Here is a 23,831-nt window from a genome sequence, read left to right as displayed (position 1 = left end):
AGAATCAAACGCGGTCTTGCTGCGATCCCCCGAGATCCTTGGCTACCTCCCTTCGGACATCGACGTCGAACTTCTTACGCTAACAGGCAGCCCACTGTTCTCGCCGCTGATCTAACGGACAAGCTGCTCCGACGACAGACAGTGGCAACGAGGCCATCAACGGTCTTCAAGTATTTACTCTCCTACTAGGCTGTCCCTCACGTATCGAACACCCTCGCTTTCTCCAAGACATGTGCTTCGTCAACCGTCTTTCTGCAGAACTGTGACCTAGTTCGAGAGATCGTAGCCTCGGTTCGGCATCGACACGATACCTGGCGTATCATGCCACTAAACGAGATTTACTGCAGGTAGCAGACTAGTCCCTTGCACGGACACGCTGTCGAACTCGACGATGCGTTGTCTTCAGGTCGCTCGACCAAAACCTTGCATTAAAGTCTAATCAGTAGCTCCGAGTTGAGAAACACTACCCGCTCTCTATCACAGCAAGAGGTTCACCAATCAGCATCGGATATGGTGTAACGGCTAACATTGCCGCCTCTCACGCGGCAGCTCGGGGTTCGATTCCCCGTATCCGAATATGTTTGCGTCGAAGTTTTTGTACTCTCCCTCGTCGTTGCCTTTGGCCAGGAATAGTTCCTCATCCTCAAGTAGAGTGTGTCTGTTCAGTAATTTATTCCGGGTCTAGTCCCTATCTCGTCTCATCTCTCTCAAATGATTTACTAAGGATTTTACAGAAAAGCGAAAGATGTTACCAAGATGCGGACCTTGGAGCAGAGGTTGTCGCACAGCTGGGCGCACGCTAGCACTTAATCGGCGCTCAAATATATTTCGACTCCCAAATGATTTACGAAGACCGCCCGACAATGTACGAAGTCGCGCAAGTAAATTACTCAAACTTCTGTGAAGATCGAAAGAAATTACTGAACAGACACACTCTAGTACGCCGCCATCGGTATAAAGCGATTGTTTGAGGCCAGACAGGGTGGGCTCTATCGCTGTGCTCTTTCGCTACTACTTCGCAAGCAAACCGGCAAGATCATACGAAGAGAATGCACTTGTCTGTGCAGCGCTTGCTATCAGCAACTAACCAGTCCATATTTGTACGTAGAAACAGAAATTGGAAGGGCACCTGGCCGACGACAGCGTCGAGCAGGTCTTGCTATGTTTCTCCTCGCAAAAAAATGACATCCTGAGCACAGAACATGGCCCGTACGGGGGTCGAACCCGCGACCTTGGCGTTATTAGCACCACGCTCTAACCAACTGAGCTAACCGGCCGATAGACGGCGAGTTATGGGGTCGTGCGCCAGAAGCGGTGTGTAAAAGAAAGGGAGGGGAAGGAGACCAAGCGAGGGGACAATGTATCTTCTGAGATACTTATTACTTGCTACGTCTTGGACGAGGTTGAATCTGAATAGAATACAACGGGCTACATTGGCCACAATATACCGCATCCAAACAGAGGTCATCAATGCACCCCTCCAATTCTTTCCTAATTCGGTAACTCCGGAGCTATCTTGTGACTGGCCCGAGAAGCCAACCGCGAGTTCATTCATCTCTCTCCTTCCAAACGAGCGTGCAGTTTTCAAGCCATTACGTTAGTTGAGGTAAAAGATCCTGAGGCTTGCCACGTAGACAGGGGCTAGGGCGGGGGTTGCTTTGTCGACGCGGAGGCATTTGTGGCAACAGCAAAAACAGGAGCTTTGATGATGACCCACACTATAGAAATCCTTCGCGCCCTCGAGTGTGGTCTGCATAGCAATTGAAGCCCGCGATCTGGCGCAGGAGTGATAACCATCTTCGAAACGTTCAAATCCGGTGAGGCTTGGTGGTCAACCCAAGGGTTTTCCAAGCGGCCGAAGGCCGCCCGACTATCCCGACGACTCACGTGAAGCTGCCCAGGGTTTTCCGCGCCGCTGCGCGGCGCCCACCCAGGGTTTTCGACTGCGTCGGGCGGCACGCTCTGCGCGGCGCCACCACCCCCACGGCATCTCGTCAAGCGAACTGATGACCATCACATCAAGTTCAACATCAAGTTTAACTTAATGGGATCTGTTCAGTCTCGAAGCTTGAAGACTTTGGTCTTGAGGACCTACGGGAGTCTCTGAAGCTCGTAAATCAGAAAAAAAAAAAGCATGTCATATTCTCATACTACTGTACATACAATATGTGGGAACTACTGATGGGATCGTACGCTCACGAAAGACGCGAAGTACAGTCTAGCTAGACGATCCACACAACCAAACACCAACAACCACGATAGCAATGAACACGCTAGACTGGAGGCGCTACGAGAGCGGGCGAGTCCGAGTATTTATATTACTTGGGGATAGATTGTGTTGTTTATGCCAGTTCCAGACGAGCTGGACTGAAGCGAGAAGTCGAGTGGGGCAATCGGACGTCTCGGCGTTCTGACGAGCGCTTTCGGGTTGGATTGAAGTTCACAAGGCGGTTTAATGCGCTCGGAAGTTCAGGCTTTTTATGATGTGTAAAGTGCGGGTTAACGCGGTTGTGTTTATTTGGTGTGGTGTGTAGGTACTAGGGCTTCTCTGCGCGGGGCGGGAAAAGTCCCCGAATCGTATGTAGGTCTCGGTATATAACTCGAACGCGCCGCCTCGGCCGTCCAGACCGCGCGGCAACACACAATGCCTATCTCTGAGTCAAAATCCAACTATAACGCCTATCCGCGCGTTCCCCTGTCCGAATAATCGCGCAATGACTGCGGTTCCTGGCGGTAGAGCGGTTGACTGGTCGGGTATCCTCCTGCGCCGCGATGCCGGGCGCGATTCCACACTTGTTGATGTTTACCAAGGCAAGGCCGGCCTGGTTTCCACCGGTTCCCTTGTGCGCGACGCGGCTCAGAGGCCTGCGCGGCGGGGAGCGTACAGCCTAGACTGTCGATACGCGGGGAGTGAAGCCCTTGCCGGGGCGGACAGCGCTTGGCGGCGCCGACGCTCGGTTCGGAGTTCAACTCGGCGATGTCCGAGATCACGAGCTCGGACCCGAAGTTCCGGTCTCGGACCCGAAGTCACGTGTAGTCACGTTGATGGTTCGAGTTCCGCTTGCGCGGTGCTCTGCGTGTCTCCGCATGACGGCGAACAGCAGGAAGGCTTGTCCGAGCCCCAACAATAATCTAGATTCTCTTGACACAGCAGGGCAAGAGGACTGAAGGCTTGAGGCGCGTATAGCGCGGCTACTTGATTAAGTAGGGCCCGCCAAAGGACTCGCAGGATGTCATCGACGACGCGCAGACTCGTGATCAGGCGCCGAAGAGCTCGCTACTATCCTTGGTCAGTCATTGCAGACGGATAATGCTGCGGACTAGTTGTATTGAAGGTTAGGAAGCGTGGCGCTCCTGGTTTTCTGTGTCATAAAATACCCCCGACGCGCCCGTTGTACAGTCGCGACGTCGGTGCAGTATATACGGATCCGCCCATACAATCTAGACCAAGTCGACTATATATCGCTTGTTTATGTATGTTTTTCCGCGTTTTTCAGCCGCAGGGCGTATCATCTCCCCCACACCAATAATCTGGACCGTCCTCGGTCAGTTAAGGTGGATGGGTGACTCGGTGTTGTTACTGGGTCGTCGGGCGACTCGCAGTCGACTGCTGCCGCAGTCTCTTGGTAGGTAGTTGTCGGAGGGCGGCAGGGCGCTAATTAAGCTTTTGGCTCACGCCGCATGTTCCGGACATGCATGGTCGTTTAAAAGCCGGCCGTGCGCATCTCCCACGGTTTTCCAACTTGTCCTGAACCACGAAGGTACGTCGCTAGTACGCGCGTCCTGACGCGCCGGCCATACTGACGACGATCTAGAGATGACCGCCGGCAACGAAGGCCCACACTCGACGGTGCGCAAGGAGCACCAAGCTTTCGCCCGAAAGCTCCACCAGATCGAGAAGGATGCGCGCGCACTGCTCAAGGGCGAGGAACCCACTGTGCTGAACTTGGTGCGGGGGATCCAGCGCGATAAGAAGCGCGCGACGATCCTCAAGAAGAAGCTGGTAAGCTCCGTCGTGCCAGTTGTTTCCGGCGCTCGCTAACGCTTGTTTGTAGATATCTCTGTCCGACGCCATCGCGCAAGCGCGCAAACTGCGAGAGACAGGCCCCTGGGCGCCGACCGCGGCGATCCAAGGGGCGATGTTTTTCCTGTTCGACTGCCTCAAGGCATCGGACCCCGAGTCGAAGTGGTACGCGCTGCAGGAAATCGCGCGCCCTCGGTAGGTTCTCGGACATGGTTGAGTGAAGCCCCCTAACGCTTTCGCTATCTAGGTATGTGATCAACATTGTGGGGCTCGATATACCGACGCACGACGCGACGCTGCGCGCTGCTGACCGCGATCGGGTGCCGCGAAGGGCGAACGAGGACTTGGTAAGTCTTCGGCGTTTTTACGGTTTCACAGCTGACTAACTACCCGCAGGATATGCTGCTCATGCAGCAGCCACAGCTGCCCGCCGACTATGTCGCGGTCGAGGCGAAGCGGTGCGGCCTCGGTGAGGTCAAGCTGAGTGGGTGCGCGCCCGCAACACCAGCCCAAAGGAGCCATCCAGGGCAAAAGGCGCACCGGAACGACAAGAACAAGGGCGCGACGAAGCGCAAGCGCGCCGCTAAGGTGCGCTCCCATTTTATTTGATCATTTTGGTGGTTCTATAGCTAACGCTTCAACAGAGGAAGGTTGCCACCGATTCCGATTCCGACGAGGCCGAAGTCGAAGAGCCGGAGCCCGCGCGCAAGCGCACGCGTTCCCAGACAAAGGCCGCCGCCTCCACCTCAAAGGGCAAGGGGAGGGCGAAGGCGGGCCGGAGCTCGGCGCGCGGTCGGCGCGGCAAGAAGGTCGCTACGCCCTCGGACGTCGAAGAGGAGGAGGAGGAGGAGCGCTCTCAGCCCGAGTCCGAGGAGCGCGATGTCGTACCGCCCGTGCGTTTCCGCGTGGACTGGGACCGTCGCCCGCGCGATGCGGACGGCGAGCTCTTGCCTTACGTCGAGACGGAGGACGAGGCTAGCGAGCGGCGTCAGGGCGAGTTCATCGCGAAGGGGCCGGCGCCCATCTACGGGCTGAACGGTGACCTGCTTGGTCTCACCTCGCCTCCTTCCGAGGACGACGCGCAGATGCTCGAGGAGCAGGCCGAGGAGCAGGAGCGCCTCGCCGACGAGGAGGAGCAGATGCTCCGCATCAAGGAGGAGATCCGCGCCCACAACGAGCAGCGCATGCTCGCGGGGTTGGGTGACGACGACGCGCCTGAGTGGCCGGTGGCGGGTAGCTCGGGGCTTCAGCCTGGCTGGACCCACCTCCCAGACGCCGAGGACGAAGAGGACGGCAACGCGGGGCACCCGGGCGCCGAGGAGGAGGAAGAGGAGCTTGAGGACGACGACGCCGAGCCCCCTGCTCTTCCCTCTCCCAAGCCCGCAGCGCCTTCGCGCTTCCCGACGCCGGAGTGGATGAGGGAGGGGCCCTCGGGCGATCGTCCAGCGGAGTTGCTCTGAGAGCTCGGCCGAGGTAAGTCCCGTTTTGAGTTCTTTTTGTCGTTTTTGTCTATCCTCGCTGACCCGCACCATCCTAGCAGCTTCCTTCGAGGAGGGAACGTGGTAGGTAGTTCTGGATTAACGAGGACAATGCGCGCGACACGCGCTTAGATATGTTGTTTCTTGGGTCTCTGTACATTAGATTTTGCTTGTACTTCTTGTTGTACGGACTCCGGTTTTTAATTGTACTTCTTGATTTCTTGGATGATTTAGAGCGATGCCAAGTGACCTAAGAAGCGATAAATTGTGCTGTGCGACCGCCTTAGAGGTCGGCCAGTTGAATGCTGCTCGGCGGCGTGCTCGCGTGGTTTGCACGTGACCGTCGGCCACTGCCGGTTGTGGTTCGACTTAACGAGTCGTGCTTGTTCGCGATAGCGGCGCGAAAATCTCCGTCGTGGAACGAGCTGGATCGGCAGCCTATCTCCCCCACACCAAAAATGTCGGCGACCTCGCCGGTGTGGAGTTCAGGAGCAGGTAGAAATTTATGAAATTGCGACAGAGGGCGCGGATATCGCGTCCCTGACCGGCCGAGCGGTCGTGATATAAGATCGGAGCGCGCTGGACGGATGAGTCCAACCCACTACAACGATTCGTTCCTTCATCTCCCTCAATGGCCAACAAATACCAGCGCGATCTCTTCGATCAGTTTCTTGCGCTTCTGCCTTCAGCTTCGGCGGCGCTCAAGACCGCGCTCCGCGAGGTCGCGCACTGCGACCTTCCCGCCGCCCGGAAGATCGTCAAGTATCTCAAGGCGCACGTGGAGGAGCTGCGCGCGCTCGACGCCAAGGTCGTCGAGCATTATGAGGGCAACAAGGAGAGGTTGGTTGCTGCGCTCGATGGGGTCATGGTGCGTGTCCAGATCATTGCTGATCGTCTCCCATCTCACACTAGCGTTGCAGGTCATCATGGACTTCAAGCAGGTCCATGACAAGCGGCCGATCATGGGCCACTGCCTGACCGTCTGCTACACGGCGACGGACAGTCTGGCACCCGGGGAGTCTGCGGACGACTTCTACCGCGGCCTGTCGGCCACGAAGCGATCTCTGCAGGAGATCGTCTCGAAGGTGCGTCGTCCGACGTTATTTTTCGTCTAACTAGACTGATTTATTGTTTTTGCCAGCTTAAGGCCGAGGAGACTGCCTCCAAGGACGCCGACGACGTCGTCATGCACGACGCCGACGCTCCCGCCGTGGCGGAGTCGTCGAAGGGCAAGGGGAAGGCCCGCCGCAACCGCAAGGGCGCGGCGCCCGGTCCCTCCGCTCCCGACGCTTCTGAGCCATCGGCCCCCATCGCGGACAGTCTTGCTGTCGCGGCGGAGTCTGGATCTTTGAAGCGCTCCGGATCACCTACGGAGGGCGACCGTCCTGCTAAGGTGCGTCCATCTCTGTCGCTTTTTCATTGTGTGGGGCTAACCCAAGTTCCATCTCAGATGTACGTCTGGGACGCCTCGGCGTCCGGCTTCTCTCAGTACGGCACCCAAGGCCTTATGGTCGAGGGTATGTACGGAGCGAATCCGATCGCCACGGCGCTCGGCGAAGGTGCGAGTGCGATCTTCGATCGCGCGAACACCCTCGGACGCCAGTCGTACGGGGACGGTGAATTCGATCTAGGCGTGGTCGTCCATAGCCTGGCGCAGGTCACGGCGGTCCTGAACGCGTCCGCCTTGAACCTTGGCGCGTTGTGCGCTGCGCACACCGCGATGGATGGGACACGTCGCACTCTGTCGAAGGTGTACCGCCGCGCGACGGCGCGCGAGGTCTTCGCCAAGTTCGACGCGGTACGTGGCCTGAATCGATGTGTTTTTAATGGTACTCATTCGAGTTTATAGTCGGACGATGAGGGCGTGCCGGGCTCGCGTCGCACCAGCCGTTCTACGGGCTCGGAGACGGTGCAGAAGGTCGACGAGGAGGCGCGCGCGAAGCGCGATGCTTCCCCGGCGACCGCTGCACGCGCCGAGGCAGCGTTGACGGACGCGCTGGTCGCAGACTCGGAGGCCGAGCTGGACGACGCTATCTCCGAGGCTGGCAAAGCCAAGGCTCCTCAGGTCACCGAGGGAGCCGGCAGCGCCGCCGAGGCGATGGAGGTCGACAGCGCCGCCCCCAAGAAGAAGGAGGCGTCGCGCTCGTCCAGCCGCGCGGCCAAGAAGTCCAGCAAGCCCACCACACGCTCGAGCGCGAAGGAGACAGAGGAGGAGACCCCCGCCATCGCTACCCTGCCCGCTGCGTAGGCGGCTCGGTCTGGATCGTTGACTCGCACGTATACCCAGTCATTCGTTATGTCCGACGTTCGTTTTCCACCCGCTCTGACCCTTACACCGCTTGGTGTGGGCTGAGCAGGGCTTACTTTATTTATTTTCTGCAGCTTCGCGTTCGGGACGCGGTACCACACTCGTTTACTATCAGATAGCCGTGTACTTAGGACTGTGTAGTCGAGGCATACCTATTCAACGAATTTTTGTTTTGTTCTCACGAAGTCTGAGCCCGAAAGCGCCTGAACCAGCAATATCTGGGCCTCAGAGGGCTCGTGAAGATTGCGGTCGTCAATCCAGACTGACTCGTGCAGAGTTGTACCCGGTGCGGCGCATGCGCGTACACCTTCGGTGTATGGCCTTTATTTTGCCATTTTATTCATCTCCCTTTGTCCACCTGCGGCACGGACTTTCTCCGTAGGCTTGATGGTCCTCCGGGACCGGCGCTCGCCAGGTTCGGGAGTTGGGGAGGGTTCCCTGTCCGGGGTTTCGTCGGGGGCGTCGTCCAGGAAGCCCGGGGGCTCACTGCCTTCAATGCCTTCCGACTCGGACTGGTGGTCGTCGTCCTCACGGTCCCGACGGTCAAGCTCGTCTCGGCTGTCCGGTCGTCCCTGCGCTTCGACTTCTGGCTCATCAGGGAACGAGAAGTCGGGTAGGGGTTGCGCCGGCATAGCGTCGTCGATTTCCTTGAGAATTCCGTCGTCCAAGTCCGCGAGCCCGTCAGGACTCACTTGGGCAACTTCGTCCTCGTCCGGCTCGTCCGAGGCCATGAGTTTCTCGAGCTCGTCCGGAGACAAGTCGATTAATGAGTGTATTTCGTTGGGCAAGGTTATAGAGGCCCGAGAACGGTAGGGCAACACTCTAAATGCTCCGACCTTATTTTGAAAGACGGTTCCGTCTAGTTCTGCCACAATATAAGAGCCACCGAGTGTCCGCCGTATGACCACCATGGGTCCGTGGTAGCGTGGTAGCATCTTGTCACTGTGTGATTTCTCGATGCGAGTATTCCGGACCAGCACTAAGCTGCCTGGTTTAAAGTCGAGCAGTTTGATAACATGCCCGTATTCGCGTTCATAGCGGTGAAGGCGCTCAAGCTTTTCCTTCTCGATTCGAGAGCGGACAAGGCCTACTTCCGCATGATGTTTCGCTAAGGCTCGGGCCCGGTACCCAATCAACTCCTCGCGCGTAAGTGTGCGCAGGGGATAGTCAATGAGCCAGGTCGCTTCGGCGATGTCAAATGGCAGGAGCGGGTGCGCTCCTGTCACAAGGAAATATGGCGATACTCCGAGTCGCTTCCGTAAGGTTACGCGGTCGGCCCACCACACAAAGTGTAGGTGGTTATACCATTTGTTTAGCTGCGGTCCGCAGGCTTTCGCTAGCGACTGCCGGATATCCCAATGTACTTGTTCAACTTTTCCATTGGCTTGAGAGTTATAGGCCGATATGCGGACATGGCGGACGCCATACTCTTTAGAAATCCAGCGCATAGCGGACTTCATAAGGGACGCATTATCGGTCACGATTTCCTCGGGACAACCCCATCTACAGAGTATTTCCTCGAGTATGAATTTAGCTATAGTAACCGCGTTCTCAATGCGAAGCGCGCGGCCTTCCAGCCAATTAGAGAGACTGTCCCTTGCATGGACAATGTATTTGAAGCCTCTCGATGCGGGCGTCATGTGCATGGTGTCTATGTGGACGACCTGGAATAAAGATGGCGTGAAAGTTACCACCGGCGGTATGCGCGCTAGTGCTTTCAAGCGTTCTTGACACGGGTGGCATGTCTGTATGAACCACTCCACGTCTTCGTTCAGTCCAGGCCAATAGAACCGTACTGACAGTAGTTGTTGTGTCGCGTATACTCCTCGATGGCCTAAGCTATCATGCGCTTGTTGCAGCATTTCGATGCGCTTGTTTTGTGGCACATAGAGTTGTGGTAGCTCATCGCGTTCGACGCGATAGAGTTTTCCACCGGATACGACATAATTCCTTCGCAGCCGCTCGGCTATCGGAGCCGCGAGGTCAAAGGCGGACTTGTTTGTGGCAAAGTCCGGGTTTTCCACCCATCTGAGCCAGGTCTCGAGATCCTGATCAAGAAGTCGGTGTTTATTCTTCCGCGACGCGGTAGGATACTCCACAAGCTGCTCATATATGGAGAGGGGGTCGGGCGTATGGATCGTCATGCAATAATAATCGCTAGACTCTCCGAACCCGGCATCCTTCAGTTGCGCAGAGCGTATGCGATTAAATTCCGCTGTTTCCAGCTTAGCACGTTCTAGCTCGGCGTCGAAGTCCCCCACACCATGAGCTATTCCCTCAGGTAGTGTTTGTTCGACCGCCCAAGTGGGCAAAGGGTGAGGCAATCCCTCGGGGATTGACTCAGAAGAAATTAGCGTCTGGACTTGGGTTGGCTCGTCGCGTCGCCTGAGTCCGTCGGCCATTTCCGAAAGGACCAACTCGGCGACTGCCGACGCGTCCGTTGGCTTTAAGTGGTGGTATTTTTCCAGTTCCTGCACCAGATGTTCCTTGCCCGTGGCCTCGGTACACTCGGATCCCGGAGGTCGAGCGACGGAGACTGGACCGCTTTGTAGGTACAGTACGTGGGGCAGCGTCGCGGTGGCACGGTCGGCCTTAGGTACGGAGTCGCCGGCAGCTAAATACTGCTCGACATCCCCTTCCATTCCTGGCCACCACATGCGACTGGAAATGAGGGCGAGTAATTCCTCGGCTTCCCCATTAATGCTAGCCTCACGCGCGGCGTTCATAATGAACCACCGGTCGCGCGGCCATATGAGTAGAGCGGTGCGACCACCCTGTAGTATCTTGTAGATTCGGCCGGTCTTTGTCATGCGATACTCAGTAGCGAGCTTGCACAACTGTTCCCAGCGTTCCTCGGTGATATCCACCGGGTTCCAGTTGAAGTAATCGCGTAGGTCCCATAGTAGATCATCGAGCTCAAGATATTCTTTCGAACGCGGGAACTCGCGATATTTCGCTAGAGTCTCCTCGTCGTTCAGGTTCAGGATCGGGTCCGGTAGGCGGATAGGACCTTTCCGTCTAGAGGGCTCAGCCTGGTTAAATACGAACAGACCGGGCGCGCTCTGAGTGATTTTAGGATTAAGCCATTCATCCTTGAATTGGGTAAAAGCCTCCTTAACTCGACGAGCCTTCGCAAAGACCTTGTCTCGATCTAGCTCGTCAAGTTCGGTATGGAGGTAGCCTCCGCGTGTATCGATTTTATCTCGGAAGTCTTCGATAGGCAAGGTGTCGTCAGGTAGACCATCCTTGACTTCGAATCCATCCAAGCCTTGTGGCTCATCTTCCTCCTCGTCCGCCGGGTCTCGCACTGGATCTCCTTGCTGCCACGGTCGCCGCGATAGTGCGTCCGCGATCGCATGGGATTTTCCAGGTACATGGCGAAGCGTGAAGTGGAAGAACAAGACTTGCTCGATCCACCGGTTGACGTTGGCGTTGGGGCCGCAGCCTGGATTACTGAGCATGCCCTTGAGGAACTTAGCATCAGTCTCCAAGACCAGTTTCCGGCACCCGACAAGCCAGTGATAAGCGCTCTGTAAGGCCTTCATGACGCCAAACAGTTCCCGCTTAGGTTGAGAGAATCTGGCCTCTCGCTCTGTCAAGAGCATTGATCCGAAGCGGCAGTAGTAGAACTCCTTTACATCACTCGGATTTATTTGTAGGATGAACCACCCAACCGCTATATATGATGTGTCAACGCCGAGGACAGTGTCCCAGTCGGTCTTATAACTGACGGGCTTCAGCGGCGGACTCTTTAATAGAGCGGTTTTTAGTTCGTTTTGCGCGTAGCTCTGAGGTAGCTCCCACGCAAAGGGTACGCCATTACGCGTGAGCATCACCAAAGGATCTGCCTTGACGGCGTAGTCCTTTATGAACATTCGGAAAACGCCGGTGAGGCCGAGGAACTGCCGGACTTCAGAGACGTCGTGGCAAGGGCCCCAGCGTTCAATGACGCCTACGCGGTCTTCTTCCGGTCGTCGGCCCTCGTATGTACACAGATGTCCGACAACTAGTATTTGAAGGGCTATCAAGAGCGACTTAAGACCCGAAAAGGTGCCGCCTGAATATCCCATATGTTGTAACACTCTGTTGACGTTGAGCAAGTGCTCCCAAACAAAGCGTCGGATGCCTGGATTTTCCGGGATAGTCTCAAAGGACCCGTCCGGAAGCTCATAGCGGGTTTCCGGGCCTCGTATCGGTACATCATCGATATAAGGAATCGTTATGTCCGGTATAAGAGGCCGTAGGATAGTTGTGACATCGTCGTGGAATATAGGGACCGCATTAGTCCATCCCATTGGCAATGTACGAAGTCTAAACGCTCCGAAGGGCGTCTGAAAGGTAGTCAAGTCGCGAGAGGACTCGGCAAGTAGCCGCTCGTCGTAACCGACATATAAATCGAGTATACCGCCACAGGCGCGACCAGCGAACCAATTGGCTAAGTCATCGGTCGCCGGAGGTACACCAGAGTGCGCGATAGTAACCGCATTTAAGGGCTCGAGGCTATGAACAAGTCGGAGGCTCTTGCCATCCTTCTTAACCACGCAGAACCACTTCGAGCGGTAGGAAGAATTAGACGGCTCGTACACGCCAGCCTTAATCTTCTTGAGAATAATCGCACAGATTTCCTCGTACAATCCAGGCGGAATGGGGATATTGCGCTCTACCCAAGGCTTATGCGGTACGACCGGTATTGAGACAGGAGGGAAGAAGTCCTCACGGAAGCTTCCTCGCTGCTCATCGTTCCAAGCAAAGGTCTTGTTATGGGCGCAATACATCCAATCCCTTGAGGTCAGTCACTATCAATGATACAACAGCACCCTGTAAGCTCAGGGGAGCTGTTGCATCATTGGACTGAGCTGGCAGGCCAGCTCTTATAGGCCCTTGTTGCAACAGGCTGTTGCAACACTTTGCTGCTGCTTCTACCTACAGCTATAGCACGTCGGACACTGCCGAACGCGCCTACATTCTCGGTCATCCCCGGCCTCTCCCGTCGTCGCCAGCAGCGCGCTCGGGACGCTCATCGTCGTCCCGCCTCCCGCTCCCCGACGCGCACCCACGTGCAGCCCGCCGCCCCGACCCGACCCTTCCCACGCCCATCCCGCCGCGTCCTCCGCCCGCCGCCATCCCGACGCGCGCGCTCGGTGCGTTCCCACGCTCTGCTCGCCTCCACATCGTCCCCGTTGCCCGCACTCGCCATCGTGCACACGCGCGCTCGCCGCTCTCGCGCGCATCTCGGCAAATGCCGAGACCGCGCCGAGAACGGTTCACGCCTCGGCTCGCGGGCGAGCACCTGCTCCTCACTCCCCCGTGCGCGTGTCGGCCGTCGGGTTGCGCGTATCCAGCCACTGCTGGATACGCCAGCTTGCCCGTCGGACGCGCGCGCTCGATGCGTTCCCACGCCCCACTCGCCACTCCGAGGCGAGCCCAGCCCTGCGCTCGCGACTGCACGTGCATTCGCGGGGACCATGCGTGCGTTCTCGGCAGATGCCGAACTCGCGCCGAGCGCAAGTCGCGGCCCACCTCGCGCTCGCGCAGCTGCGCGCCGCTCCGCTGCGCACACCGGTCGTCGGACTGCACGCACTCAGCCATCGCTGGGTGCGCCGACTCGCCCATCGGACGGCGCCGTGCCGCCCCTAGCCCCTACACGCGCCGATGCCGTCGATGCGCGACGCGTCGCGCGAGCACGTGGTTGGCCACGCAACAAACCCGCATCGCAGCGGATAGCGGCGCTTCCCCGACGTCGGCGGGATGCTGCCGGCGCCCTCCCTCGCGTTGCGGTCTCATCCACGCTCACGTCGAATGATGCCGAGCGCAGTGCGTCCACGTAGCGAACGCATCGGCCAAGCTCGCGCACGTATCTCCGACGCGTCACGTGACGTGCCACGCCGGCGCATACGTGGCACAGCGTTGACGACGGAGTTGGGGTGGAGGGATGCGAGCGCGGGCGGTGCCGGACAGCCCATGCGAGATGGGCGAGGAGTAGGTGTGTGTAGGGCAGGGCTATGCCGCTGCTGGCCATGCGCGCACGCTGTTGAGCGCGAAAGGGCGAAATGAGGGGGAGGTGAATGTGTCGGAGGAGCTGGAGAGGTACGAGAGGGACGAGAGGAAAGTGGAGGGGAAGGATGGGATCGAGGTGGGGTGCACGCGGGCTGGAGGGTGCGCGAAGGTGGTGGACGAGAGCAAGAGGCTGCGCAGCAACGCGGCCGATTTTTTCCGGGACCGGCACGTGACCCGGAATTCCGGTTCGGCGAGCCGCGCCGCCGCCGCCACCGCGGACTTTTGCGACTACCAGCGTCTTCCCCTCCCCCAACGAGAAGTCAAAGTAGGAGAGGTACACCGTAATGAGTAAAATAGTAGAGTATATACTCTGTCAAGCCTGAATAGCGCGCAGAATCGCCTCAAAACCCATGTATAGCTGATTTTGCACCTTCTTTCGTACTACTCTGACCTGGAGAAGCGATGATATATTGTGATATCAAGAGTGTAACTAATATAGAGCTATATAGACGTGTGTCCACGACGCTGACCTCTTTTGCGCGCATGCAATTCGTGTGTCGACACGGCGCGAGAGGTCGGGCCGACCTCCGGCCCGTGCTTGTCGTCGTGCTCGACGGCGTCTAGAGCTTTACCGATGGCATACGCCGCCTCAAATTTTGCATAGGCGTGTAGGGGGCACTTGAAAATGGGGATTACTGGACTTGAACTGGCACATACGTGCATAAATTAGACCAGAAATATCAATGTCTTTGAAGTCTCGAGTCACTGAATATATTGTGCTCGTACAATGCTGCCCAGCAAGCACCCTACTCGAGTCCACCCCATAGAATAATTCCCCTCACCCAGAACAACGCAGAGCCTTCTTTCTGTGACTGCTTTGTGCGCACCAACACGCTTGAATAAGCTATAAATGCGTCGATAGGCCTTGATTGTAAGCATTCGTGCTGAGGAGGAGTATCTGAAATATAGAAATGAATGAAGTTTGTGTGTAGTGCACACACTCACTGTATATCAGAGCGCGTATCAAGTACTTATAGATATTATACTAGCTTTAAGACTACTTTATATGCCTTTATAGCCCCTCGATCGCTATATATTGCGTCCCCCATTGCCGATCTCCTGCTGCTTAAAGGCTCACTGGCGAGAAACAGTATATTCAGCATTGGATTTCTGATGGAAGTTTACAGAGAACAATGTAATAAGCTTTAAAATGGCATATTTCAGAGTATTTGGTGGTGGAGACCTTAATGCCAACGCCAAGGAAAGGGAGAGAGGGAGGTGGCGCGCGCGAATGGACGCGTCGGCGGCATTTGCCGGGCACGTGATCGCGCGGAGTAAATTTCCGTCCGCAGCCGATCGTGCCCCTCATCCTCAACCACCACCATCCCTGCGCCTCGCCCGGCCAGCTGCGAGCGAGGTGGCCGCCCAGCGCTCACCTCGTCCCTCTCTTCTGTCCTAAACTTCCTTGCGACCGCCGCCCGGGCGCCCCTACCGCTACGTCATCGCCCACATCCAACATCCCATCCGACCGCCGACCATCGCCCCTCCTACATCCGCCATCCGCGTGTCGGCCGCAGCGCGTCTTCCACGCGAGCCGCCCGGCTCTGCTCGCCATCTCATCCCACCCACGTTCTCGCACTCGACGAGCTAGGGTCGCCGCGCCCACCGTCGACGTGGTCGTCACGGCGACCACGTCTTGGCTGCTGCCCCTCATTCAAACACGACACGCGTTGCTATGGCGCAGTATCTCGCGCGTGCTACGCTTCGCCTCGGCCTGCGATGCGTCCCGTGCACTCGTGGAGTCCGCTCTGCTCCGTATCTGCAATAGCCAGATTGGTAGCGGCCGCACGTGGTGTGCGCGTCAGTTGGGCGTGCTGGTGCGAGCGCGGCGCCATCCGACGGGTGAGCTGGTGTGCTCGGCAATCGCCGAGCTCGCGCAGCCCGACGGCGGGCGCGCGTGGAGGCGAGCGCGCGCGTGCTCGCGACGCGGACCGCATTTCGACGCGCTTTCGGCATTTTCCGAGAGCGTGCGCGAGATCGGTCAGCTCGCGAGTGCACGTGCGACCGCAAGCTCGGGTCAAGGCGAGCGCTGGCGCAACGAGGGCGCCGTGGGAACACGACGCGCGCGCGCGTCGGGGTGGCGGAGGGCGGGATGGGCGTGGGAAGGGTCGGGTCGGGGCGGCGGGCTGCACGTGGGTGCGCGTCGGGGAGCGGGAGGCGGGACGACGATGAGCGTCCCGAGCGCGCTGCTGGCGACGACGGGAGAGGCCGGGGATGACCGAGAATGTAGGCGCGTTCGGCAGTGTCCGACGTGCTATAGCTGTAGGTAGAAGCAGCAGCAAAGTGTTGCAACAGCCTGTTGCAACAAGGGCCTATAAGAGCTGGCCTGCCAGCTCAGTCCAATGATGCAACAGCTCCCCTGAGCTTACAGGGTGCTGTTGCATCAGGGGTCCTGCCAGTGGTGATCCCTTAGTTTACATTCTTCTGGCGAAAGCAGGTCGCCGTGAAGTTTATGTACCTGTTCCCGACGCTCAGCGGTATATCTTCCGGTGGGCGTGAACTCGGGTGGATTGGTAGGCAGTTGTGGCATATCCTTCTCAGGATCGCCGAGGATGTGGCGCTCGATGCGGAATTCCTCCGGTACAGTGCCGTATACAGGCCGCACCTTGAGAGCCACTGGTTTATATTTCCTTCCAGCGAGGACGGCTGCGTCTACGTCCGTTCGCTGGGGAAGTGCGTCCACTGCTCGCTGAATCACTGTGTCTACAGTACAGGGCACGCTGGATGGTTGGTTCGGACATCCCTCTCGGCCATCGACAGTCCGCGAAGTAAAGGTACTCGCTGATTCCGCCTCCGGTCCGTGAAAGAAGTTGTATAAAATAGTCTTGTCCTTCTCGTCCTTGATTTGGTCCGCGTTCAGAGACGCCTGCAAAAAGGCAGATTGAAGGTTGACTTGTGTGAAGGTCGTCGACGCTTGCGGTCGCATGACGCTACGGATTATGATTTCTTGATTTTCGTCCATCTCGATTTGTAGAGCCGCTTCTCCCTGATCCTCGAGAGAAGAGATCAGTTCGCAGAAGCGTCCGGAAAACCCGGATGAGCGCGGACGTGCTCAGGAATTACGCCTCGGGCGTATGTGTGCATAGTAACCTTATTGCCAGTGTTAGGGCAAGTAATGGTCACCTCCTGGTTGCCGTCGCGGTCATTGGTATATACGGACTCGCACAGAGTATCAAAAGGTCTCCCTAATAATACTCGGAAGGCGCCGGTGTCCGATATGTGGCACTGCAAGTACACCGTGATCCCAGCGAAGTCAAAGGGAATATTCCTCGCTAGGCCCAAGGTCGAGTTAACTTGGTTATTGGCGCTTTGCATGCGTATGGTAACAGTCGGGTCGTAGGAAGCACCGCGGTCGCGCGCGCAATCCTTAGACATGGATACGATTTGTGAACCACTGTCCAAGATACTTTCGTCCGGACCATTGTTGTTAATATTCGGCCAGACGGTACGCAGTGTCGCCGAAGGTTCGCCCGCGAAGATAACATCGGAGCGACCGCGTTCAGGCAGACTCTGGTAGACCTCAAGTCGGGCGTCGATCTGCACATAGGACCCGATGGGTACCTTAGTGTGGGCGCACGACGGTAGCTCGACCGTCGTGGTAATGACCTCGTTCTCGAGTGCGGCCCAATTCACCTGAACTGGATCGTCGGACTCGCTACCTCGGCCGAGATTGGGGCGCTGTCCTTGAGCATAGCCCAATTCTTTGCGTTGGTAAGCTTCAGTGAGCAAGGCCACACGCAGGACTTTGCCAAAGTTGTCGTCGATCTCGCGCTTCCTAGTCAACAATTTCCTTAGAAGGTCTTGTAGAGTAGGACTGACTCCCAGGAATTCGCGCAGCGTAATTCCGGTCATCGGGCACTTGGTCGACAGTAGTTTCTCTAAGACATCTTCCGAGTCTACAGAGGTTTGTATAGGGGCCTGGACCTTCGCCGCGGGCTTCGCGCGACTTGCTTCGCCGGGCGCTGCGCCGGGCTTAACAGGTAACGCAGAAGGGCGCTGGTCGATGGGTATAAATCGCGTCTCCGGCACTGAGCGATATGGATGAGCAGGACCGGCCTGCGGTACAGGGCCGGGCTGCGAATTCGTAGTCTTAGCGTTGGGCGCCTTCGCAGGCGTCGCATACACGGACTTGTTTGGATTTTGTGGCAACGAACTAGCTGCTGGTTTTAACTGGCTCTCATCACGCCCCCAGCGTTTATCAAGGTATTGGGCGTGAATCCCTGAACCCATCAAAAACCCTGGGACGACCCCTCCTGGACCGACGGTGGCTGAGCCATCTCGCCGACAGGCGGGTTGTTGTAATGAGCGATCTGCTCCGGGGAGAGCTGCTCGGTGAACTCATCCCAGCCGGGAGGAACGTCCAAGCCTGAGTCCAGTATGACACTCGGCGGTTGTTGCGGGATGCCCCACATGCCTGAGTTGGTATATTGACCAATGTAGTTCATGAAAGGAGCGACCACATATTGGTTAACAGCCGCCTTCATTTGCTGCCACTTAGTGCGCATCGGCAGGTCAAGCGGACCATTGCGACGCGGTATAATTTCGCCTGTCTTAGTGCGGAAGCCTCCAGCGTTATCGGGTACGATCTCGCCGGACTTAATCGCATTCTGACAATCAGGGCAATTGTTCATGAAGTGGCCGACCTCGCCACACCAGTTGCAAGTATATTGAGGTCGAGGGGGACCGCGCTGGCCGCCACCATAATTATTTTGGGGTCGGTTGAACGATCCAGGGTAGTTGGGCCGGAACCCACCGCCTTGCGGGGCGGCGCTGTTCGTGTTGAGCGACAGCTGGTTGGTGAGGCGCTGAATAGTCTCTTGGATCATCGCGAAGTTCTGATCGGACTTGGTACGTCCTTGAGCGAGCTCAGTATGAACTTCGGACTGTAGACTACGTATAGCGGTCTTAGTTTCCTTTTCGCCTTGGCTAGCGCGCTCAGCAAATTCGTGGAAATCCTGCTCGAGTTTAACTAAGCGAGATTCACTGTCGCCCGAGTAGGATACAGCGTGCGAGGCGGAGGCCGCGGAGGTCTGGATAGACGCGACGGGATAAGCGTCGCCAATGGCGTTCTGAGCTGCAGTGAAACCGCGGCGCCAGACTTCGCGCATAGTGGCAACAATATCTTCCCACCGGTAACCTCCTTCGACAATGGATGTGTTGGTCGGCCGTTCCGGAGGATTTGCGTTTTCCTTGCCGGGTACCTCAAGACTGCTCGACTTGCCGACCAACATCATGTCGAGGGTCGCAAGGAACTGAGGCGTGCAGACAGCGGCGAGGCGCGAGCAGACTTCAAAATTCGAAATCTTGTAATTGCTACGGCCGAGTTTGAGAATACACGGAGCGAAGCGGCGAAGGAACACGTTTCCACGAGTCCCATCCTGCTCGCCAAGTCCGCGGAACTCGCTACAGATTTGGCTGAGCTCTGCAAGCGTTCCGGACTGCTGACCCGATATTTCAGGGTACTGTTCCAGGATCGCTTTAACAAAGTCCTCCCATGGTTTGTTTTTGAATGCGAGCGCCAGCTCCTCCCACAAGATGCGCGTAGCAGTCTTTTTAGCATGGAGAGGCGCCTTAGCGATTTTGTCCGCATCGGACGTGATCCCGTGATCTTTGAGGTATGTATCAAGATCTCGTAGGAACAAAGGCAAGCCACTCATATCATCCTCGTCGAAGCGAGGGGCGTCAGACGCCGTATGAGAGTAGCGAGCGGTAGACATTGGTTTGGGAAGAGAAGTAGAAGTCGAAGTCGGAATAGAAGGAACGGGACGGGATATACGAGTCGGATTCGGAGTCGGAATGATTCTGGAAGCTGAAGTCGGAGTCGGTTCTTCGGTCGAGGCTGGTTCGGTACGGTCGCGAGTCGGAAATAATTCAGAGAGAGACGGAGTCGAGTCGTCGGACAGAGAGCTCAAGGGGGATGAAGCGCGTGGGCCCTGTGTCGCGGCCGGTTCGGGCTCGATGGAAAGACGAGAGAATGAAGCAGAGAGGTCGTTGGCGACCGAGAGAGAAGTAGGAGAAGGAGGGTTCGGTTCTGTGTCCTCAGGGAAAGCACCTGGTAGGGTGTCGTCCGCTTTGGATGTTTCTACCGGACGTTGGGTAACGGATTTCCGGGGTGATGCTGATCGCGATGGGCGACTGGCTTGTTTCGCTAGACGCGCTCGCTCTTTGGCCTTTCTCTTGGATCGCTCAGATGTAGAGCTATCCCAGTCCGGTCTTAGAGCCGAGAGGCTGGATTTTTGTCCAGGAGCCGTCGTGACGGTACCCGAAAACACAAGTAGAATTGGAGAGGGCCTTAATATGACTCTCGAAGTTCGCTCAGCAGCTAGTAATTTGCTGGCTAACACAGAAATATCCCCTCGCGGTGGGCTCCAGATGATGGGATCGTACGCTCACGAAAGACGCGAAGTACAGTCTAGCTAGACGATCCACACAACCAAACACCAACAACCACGATAGCAATGAACACGCTAGACTGGAGGCGCTACGAGAGCGGGCGAGTCCGAGTATTTATATTACTTGGGGATAGATTGTGTTGTTTATGCCAGTTCCAGACGAGCTGGACTGAAGCGAGAAGTCGAGTGGGGCAATCGGACGTCTCGGCGTTCTGACGAGCGCTTTCGGGTTGGATTGAAGTTCACAAGGCGGTTTAATGCGCTCGGAAGTTCAGGCTTTTTATGATGTGTAAAGTGCGGGTTAACGCGGTTGTGTTTATTTGGTGTGGTGTGTAGGTACTAGGGCTTCTCTGCGCGGGGCGGGAAAAGTCCCCGAATCGTATGTAGGTCTCGGTATATAACTCGAACGCGCCGCCTCGGCCGTCCAGACCGCGCGGCAACACACAATGCCTATCTCTGAGTCAAAATCCAACTATAACGCCTATCCGCGCGTTCCCCTGTCCGAATAATCGCGCAATGACTGCGGTTCCTGGCGGTAGAGCGGTTGACTGGTCGGGTATCCTCCTGCGCCGCGATGCCGGGCGCGATTCCACACTTGTTGATGTTTACCAAGGCAAGGCCGGCCTGGTTTCCACCGGTTCCCTTGTGCGCGACGCGGCTCAGAGGCCTGCGCGGCGGGGAGCGTACAGCCTAGACTGTCGATACGCGGGGAGTGAAGCCCTTGCCGGGGCGGACAGCGCTTGGCGGCGCCGACGCTCGGTTCGGAGTTCAACTCGGCGATGTCCGAGATCACGAGCTCGGACCCGAAGTTCCGGTCTCGGACCCGAAGTCACGTGTAGTCACGTTGATGGTTCGAGTTCCGCTTGCGCGGTGCTCTGCGTGTCTCCGCATGACGGCGAACAGCAGGAAGGCTTGTCCGAGCCCCAACAATAATCTAGATTCTCTTGACACAGCAGGGCAAGAGGACTGAAGGCTTGAGGCGCGTATAGCGCGGCTACTTGATTAAGTAGGGCCCGCCAAAGGACTCGCAGGATGTCATCGACGACGCGCAGACTCGTGATCAGGCGCCGAAGAGCTCGCTACTATCCTTGGTCAGTCATTGCAGACGGATAATGCTGCGGACTAGTTGTATTGAAGGTTAGGAAGCGTGGCGCTCCTGGTTTTCTGTGTCATAAAATACCCCCGACGCGCCCGTTGTACAGTCGCGACGTCGGTGCAGTATATACGGATCCGCCCATACAATCTAGACCAAGTCGACTATATATCGCTTGTTTATGTATGTTTTTCCGCGTTTTTCAGCCGCAGGGCGTATCACTACGGTGATTTACGAGACCTGCTTGCAGGAATCGTCTTACAACGGTGGAATTCATCACCATTCGACGTCCAAGCGGCATGTTCCAAATCGGGATGAATATGTGGCGCTGGTATTTTCTTACCCTTCCTCTCATTTTCATGCTTCAGAAAAATTCGTCTGTATCCGTTCGATGCTTTTGTATAGCTCTTTGAAGTTTTTGGGTGGGAACTCGGTACGTTGTCGAAGCTATCGACAGCTCTTCTCCACGTGCTCGGGATATTCCGACGAGGTGCACCGCCACATAATTCGACAGGGTCTTTTCCTACCATTCGTCGGTTGCTTTCGTTCATATTTTGGTCCATATATGTATCTTGACCTCCAAATAGCAGACATGCGGGCATATGTGGTTACACTGCCCATGGATGTCGAGGAATCTGGACTTGAAGCCGGGCTCCCGCTTGTTATGAATTTCCCACGGTCGACTTATCCCCGAAGGTCGCAAAGTCCAGCGCTTGCGACAGGCGTTCCTCGTTATCACCCACCACCACGTCACCCACCTCGCCTCTTCCTCGAAGCTTCATCCCTTCCAGGCACCCCTCTCACACTCCCTTTCCTTCTCAACACCTCGAAAAAACTCCCTCCAAGGTGCTCGGTCTCAATCACGTCCCACGAATCGAGGAAACTTGGCAATGACAGCGGCCACGAGCCGGACGAGGAAGGGTGTTCCGGGTGCGTGAATGCCCTCCACACTCAATTATATTGCTCAACACTCTTCTTTTGCGGCGTGGAGGGGGAGCGGGGGGAGGAGCGAAAGCAAGAGGGGGCGGAGGAAGCAGGGCGAACATTGCCCCGCTTTCCCGTTATATTCGCCCTCAGACTACGCCTGAGGGTGCGAGGGCCCTGCTCATGACACTTAAAGTGCTATAGACGAGCCCTTGACAGCCCTGTGGCTGTTGCTCACCCCCGCTCAACGCGATCGGCACGGGCGGTGGGTAGCGCTTATCCTCTCACTCCCCCTTTCCTGCAGTCGTGGAGAATCGCCTTCGCGGTGATCTTCTACGCTGCATGGGCTGCGCTCGGTGCTACCAATTATTGAGCTCGGCATGCCGCGCGCGCAGATGCGCCACAGCTTGCTTTGCCAGCTCGGCGTGTTCTGCGCACACGCTCGAGCCCACCCGTTCAGCCCTTGTTTGGGAAGGGGCTGAGGGGTAGGGGGTCTTTTTCCCTGCTTCTATTCGCGCCTTGGCGACGCGCGGATATGGCGGTGGGGTTCAGTGCTCAAGGTCGCGGGCGACCTCGTGCATGGGTGCGCTCTCACCTTTCGGTGATGCCCTCGCCCTCATGTCCCCTATGCCCTTTCAGACCAGGAGCTCATAGTCCCCCCTTCACCCCCCTCTCCCACCCACCTTGCTACGTGACCACTGCAGACACGTCTCTGGACGCGAATGGGTGCACGAAGTTTGGGAGGCTCAGAAGCCGAGCCAGCTGAAGACACTGCTGGCGAAGGTGCCCCGCGTCAGTGGCTGCTCATCAACGCATGAGCGCTATGATGCGACCATCTCGGTGAAGTCAATATTCCACTGCGCGCGCCGCCGTGTCGACGATCCCACTTGTTCTCACAAGTCCGTCCCGCCTCAAGTCGCACAACGTCGTCGACGATGATGCTCGGAGGGCGGACCGATCGTCCGGACCGGTCATCGGACGCGTCCGGACGCGCGTCTCTCAACCTCGACCACCATGCTCCTCGCCTCCCTCCCCCTCCCGCTCCTCACCGCCCGTACAATCTATTCCAAACGCTTACCGCCCCTTGACACGACAAGCATACCCAACGATCACGATTGCCTTGCCAAAAAGAATGACACGCGAGCCGAGTAGAGACACAACAATACGGGGCGCGAGGGAAGGACACGCAGGTGCGTACGCGCATCCTGCGCGCTAGAATGATACTGATGACTGGTACTTTACGATGGGTCTGGAGTAGAGGGGAGGAGGGGGCGAAGGCCGCTGCCATTGTATGCGATGGCGATGATCCACCTTCCCTCGCCATGTCCACCCGCAGACGAAGTCTGAGGGCGCGGGCCCTCCGCTCAATACACTCTACGCGTCCTGAGCGGCGCTTGCTCTAGCGGACGCCTGCCCCCCCTCCCCCATCACCCCCACTTGGGCCACCTCTTTCCCCGGCACAACCCCATCACCACTCGCACGATTTACTGTTCAGGCAGTGTCGTGCGCATTGCAAGATGCGGTGGTCGCTCAGGAAGGGCACCATGGCCCGCCA

General features: G+C 57.3%; 2 protein-coding genes and 2 non-coding genes across 4 annotated transcripts; 3 read left to right on the top strand and 1 right to left on the bottom strand.

Annotated features, from left to right (window-relative positions):
• Positions 1-504: 504 nt before the first annotated feature.
• Positions 505-576, top strand: SCHCODRAFT_t78. The gene has a single exon. It is a non-coding gene; the product is annotated as a tRNA-Glu (tRNA).
• A 74-nt stretch (positions 577-650) lies between these two features.
• SCHCODRAFT_02240148 (uncharacterized protein) lies at positions 651-938 on the top strand. Its single transcript, XM_050342149.1, has 2 exons — positions 651-679; positions 735-938. Exon 2 carries the CDS (start codon positions 746-748, stop codon positions 902-904), a length of 159 nt encoding a protein of 52 aa, XP_050201366.1. The 5' UTR covers positions 651-679; positions 735-745; the 3' UTR covers positions 905-938.
• A 265-nt stretch (positions 939-1,203) lies between these two features.
• Positions 1,204-1,277, bottom strand: SCHCODRAFT_t73. The gene has a single exon. It is a non-coding gene; the product is annotated as a tRNA-Ile (tRNA).
• An 11,335-nt stretch (positions 1,278-12,612) lies between these two features.
• SCHCODRAFT_02573813 (uncharacterized protein) lies at positions 12,613-14,159 on the top strand (the record flags this gene model as incomplete). The annotated part of the gene is made up of 3 exons (XM_003033507.2): positions 12,613-12,630; positions 12,688-13,624; positions 13,804-14,159. The coding sequence occupies 3 exons, from the start codon at positions 12,613-12,615 to the stop codon at positions 14,157-14,159; spliced, it is 1,311 nt and encodes a 436-aa protein (XP_003033553.1).
• Between the last annotated feature and the right edge of the window lie 9,672 nt (positions 14,160-23,831).

The sequence above is a fragment of the Schizophyllum commune genome (assembly GCF_000143185.2).
Source record: "Schizophyllum commune H4-8 unplaced genomic scaffold SCHCOscaffold_4, whole genome shotgun sequence".
Lineage (NCBI taxonomy): Eukaryota > Fungi > Basidiomycota > Agaricomycetes > Agaricales > Schizophyllaceae > Schizophyllum > Schizophyllum commune.
The sequence above is the reverse complement of the archived record's forward strand: the minus strand, read 5'-3'. Positions and strand labels throughout refer to the sequence as shown.

What these genes read in the sequence shown, in the direction of transcription:
- SCHCODRAFT_02240148 (XM_050342149.1), top strand. Translation starts at nt 746, where the DNA reads ATGTTACCAAGATGCGGACCTTGGAGCAGAGGTTGTCGCACAGCTGGG.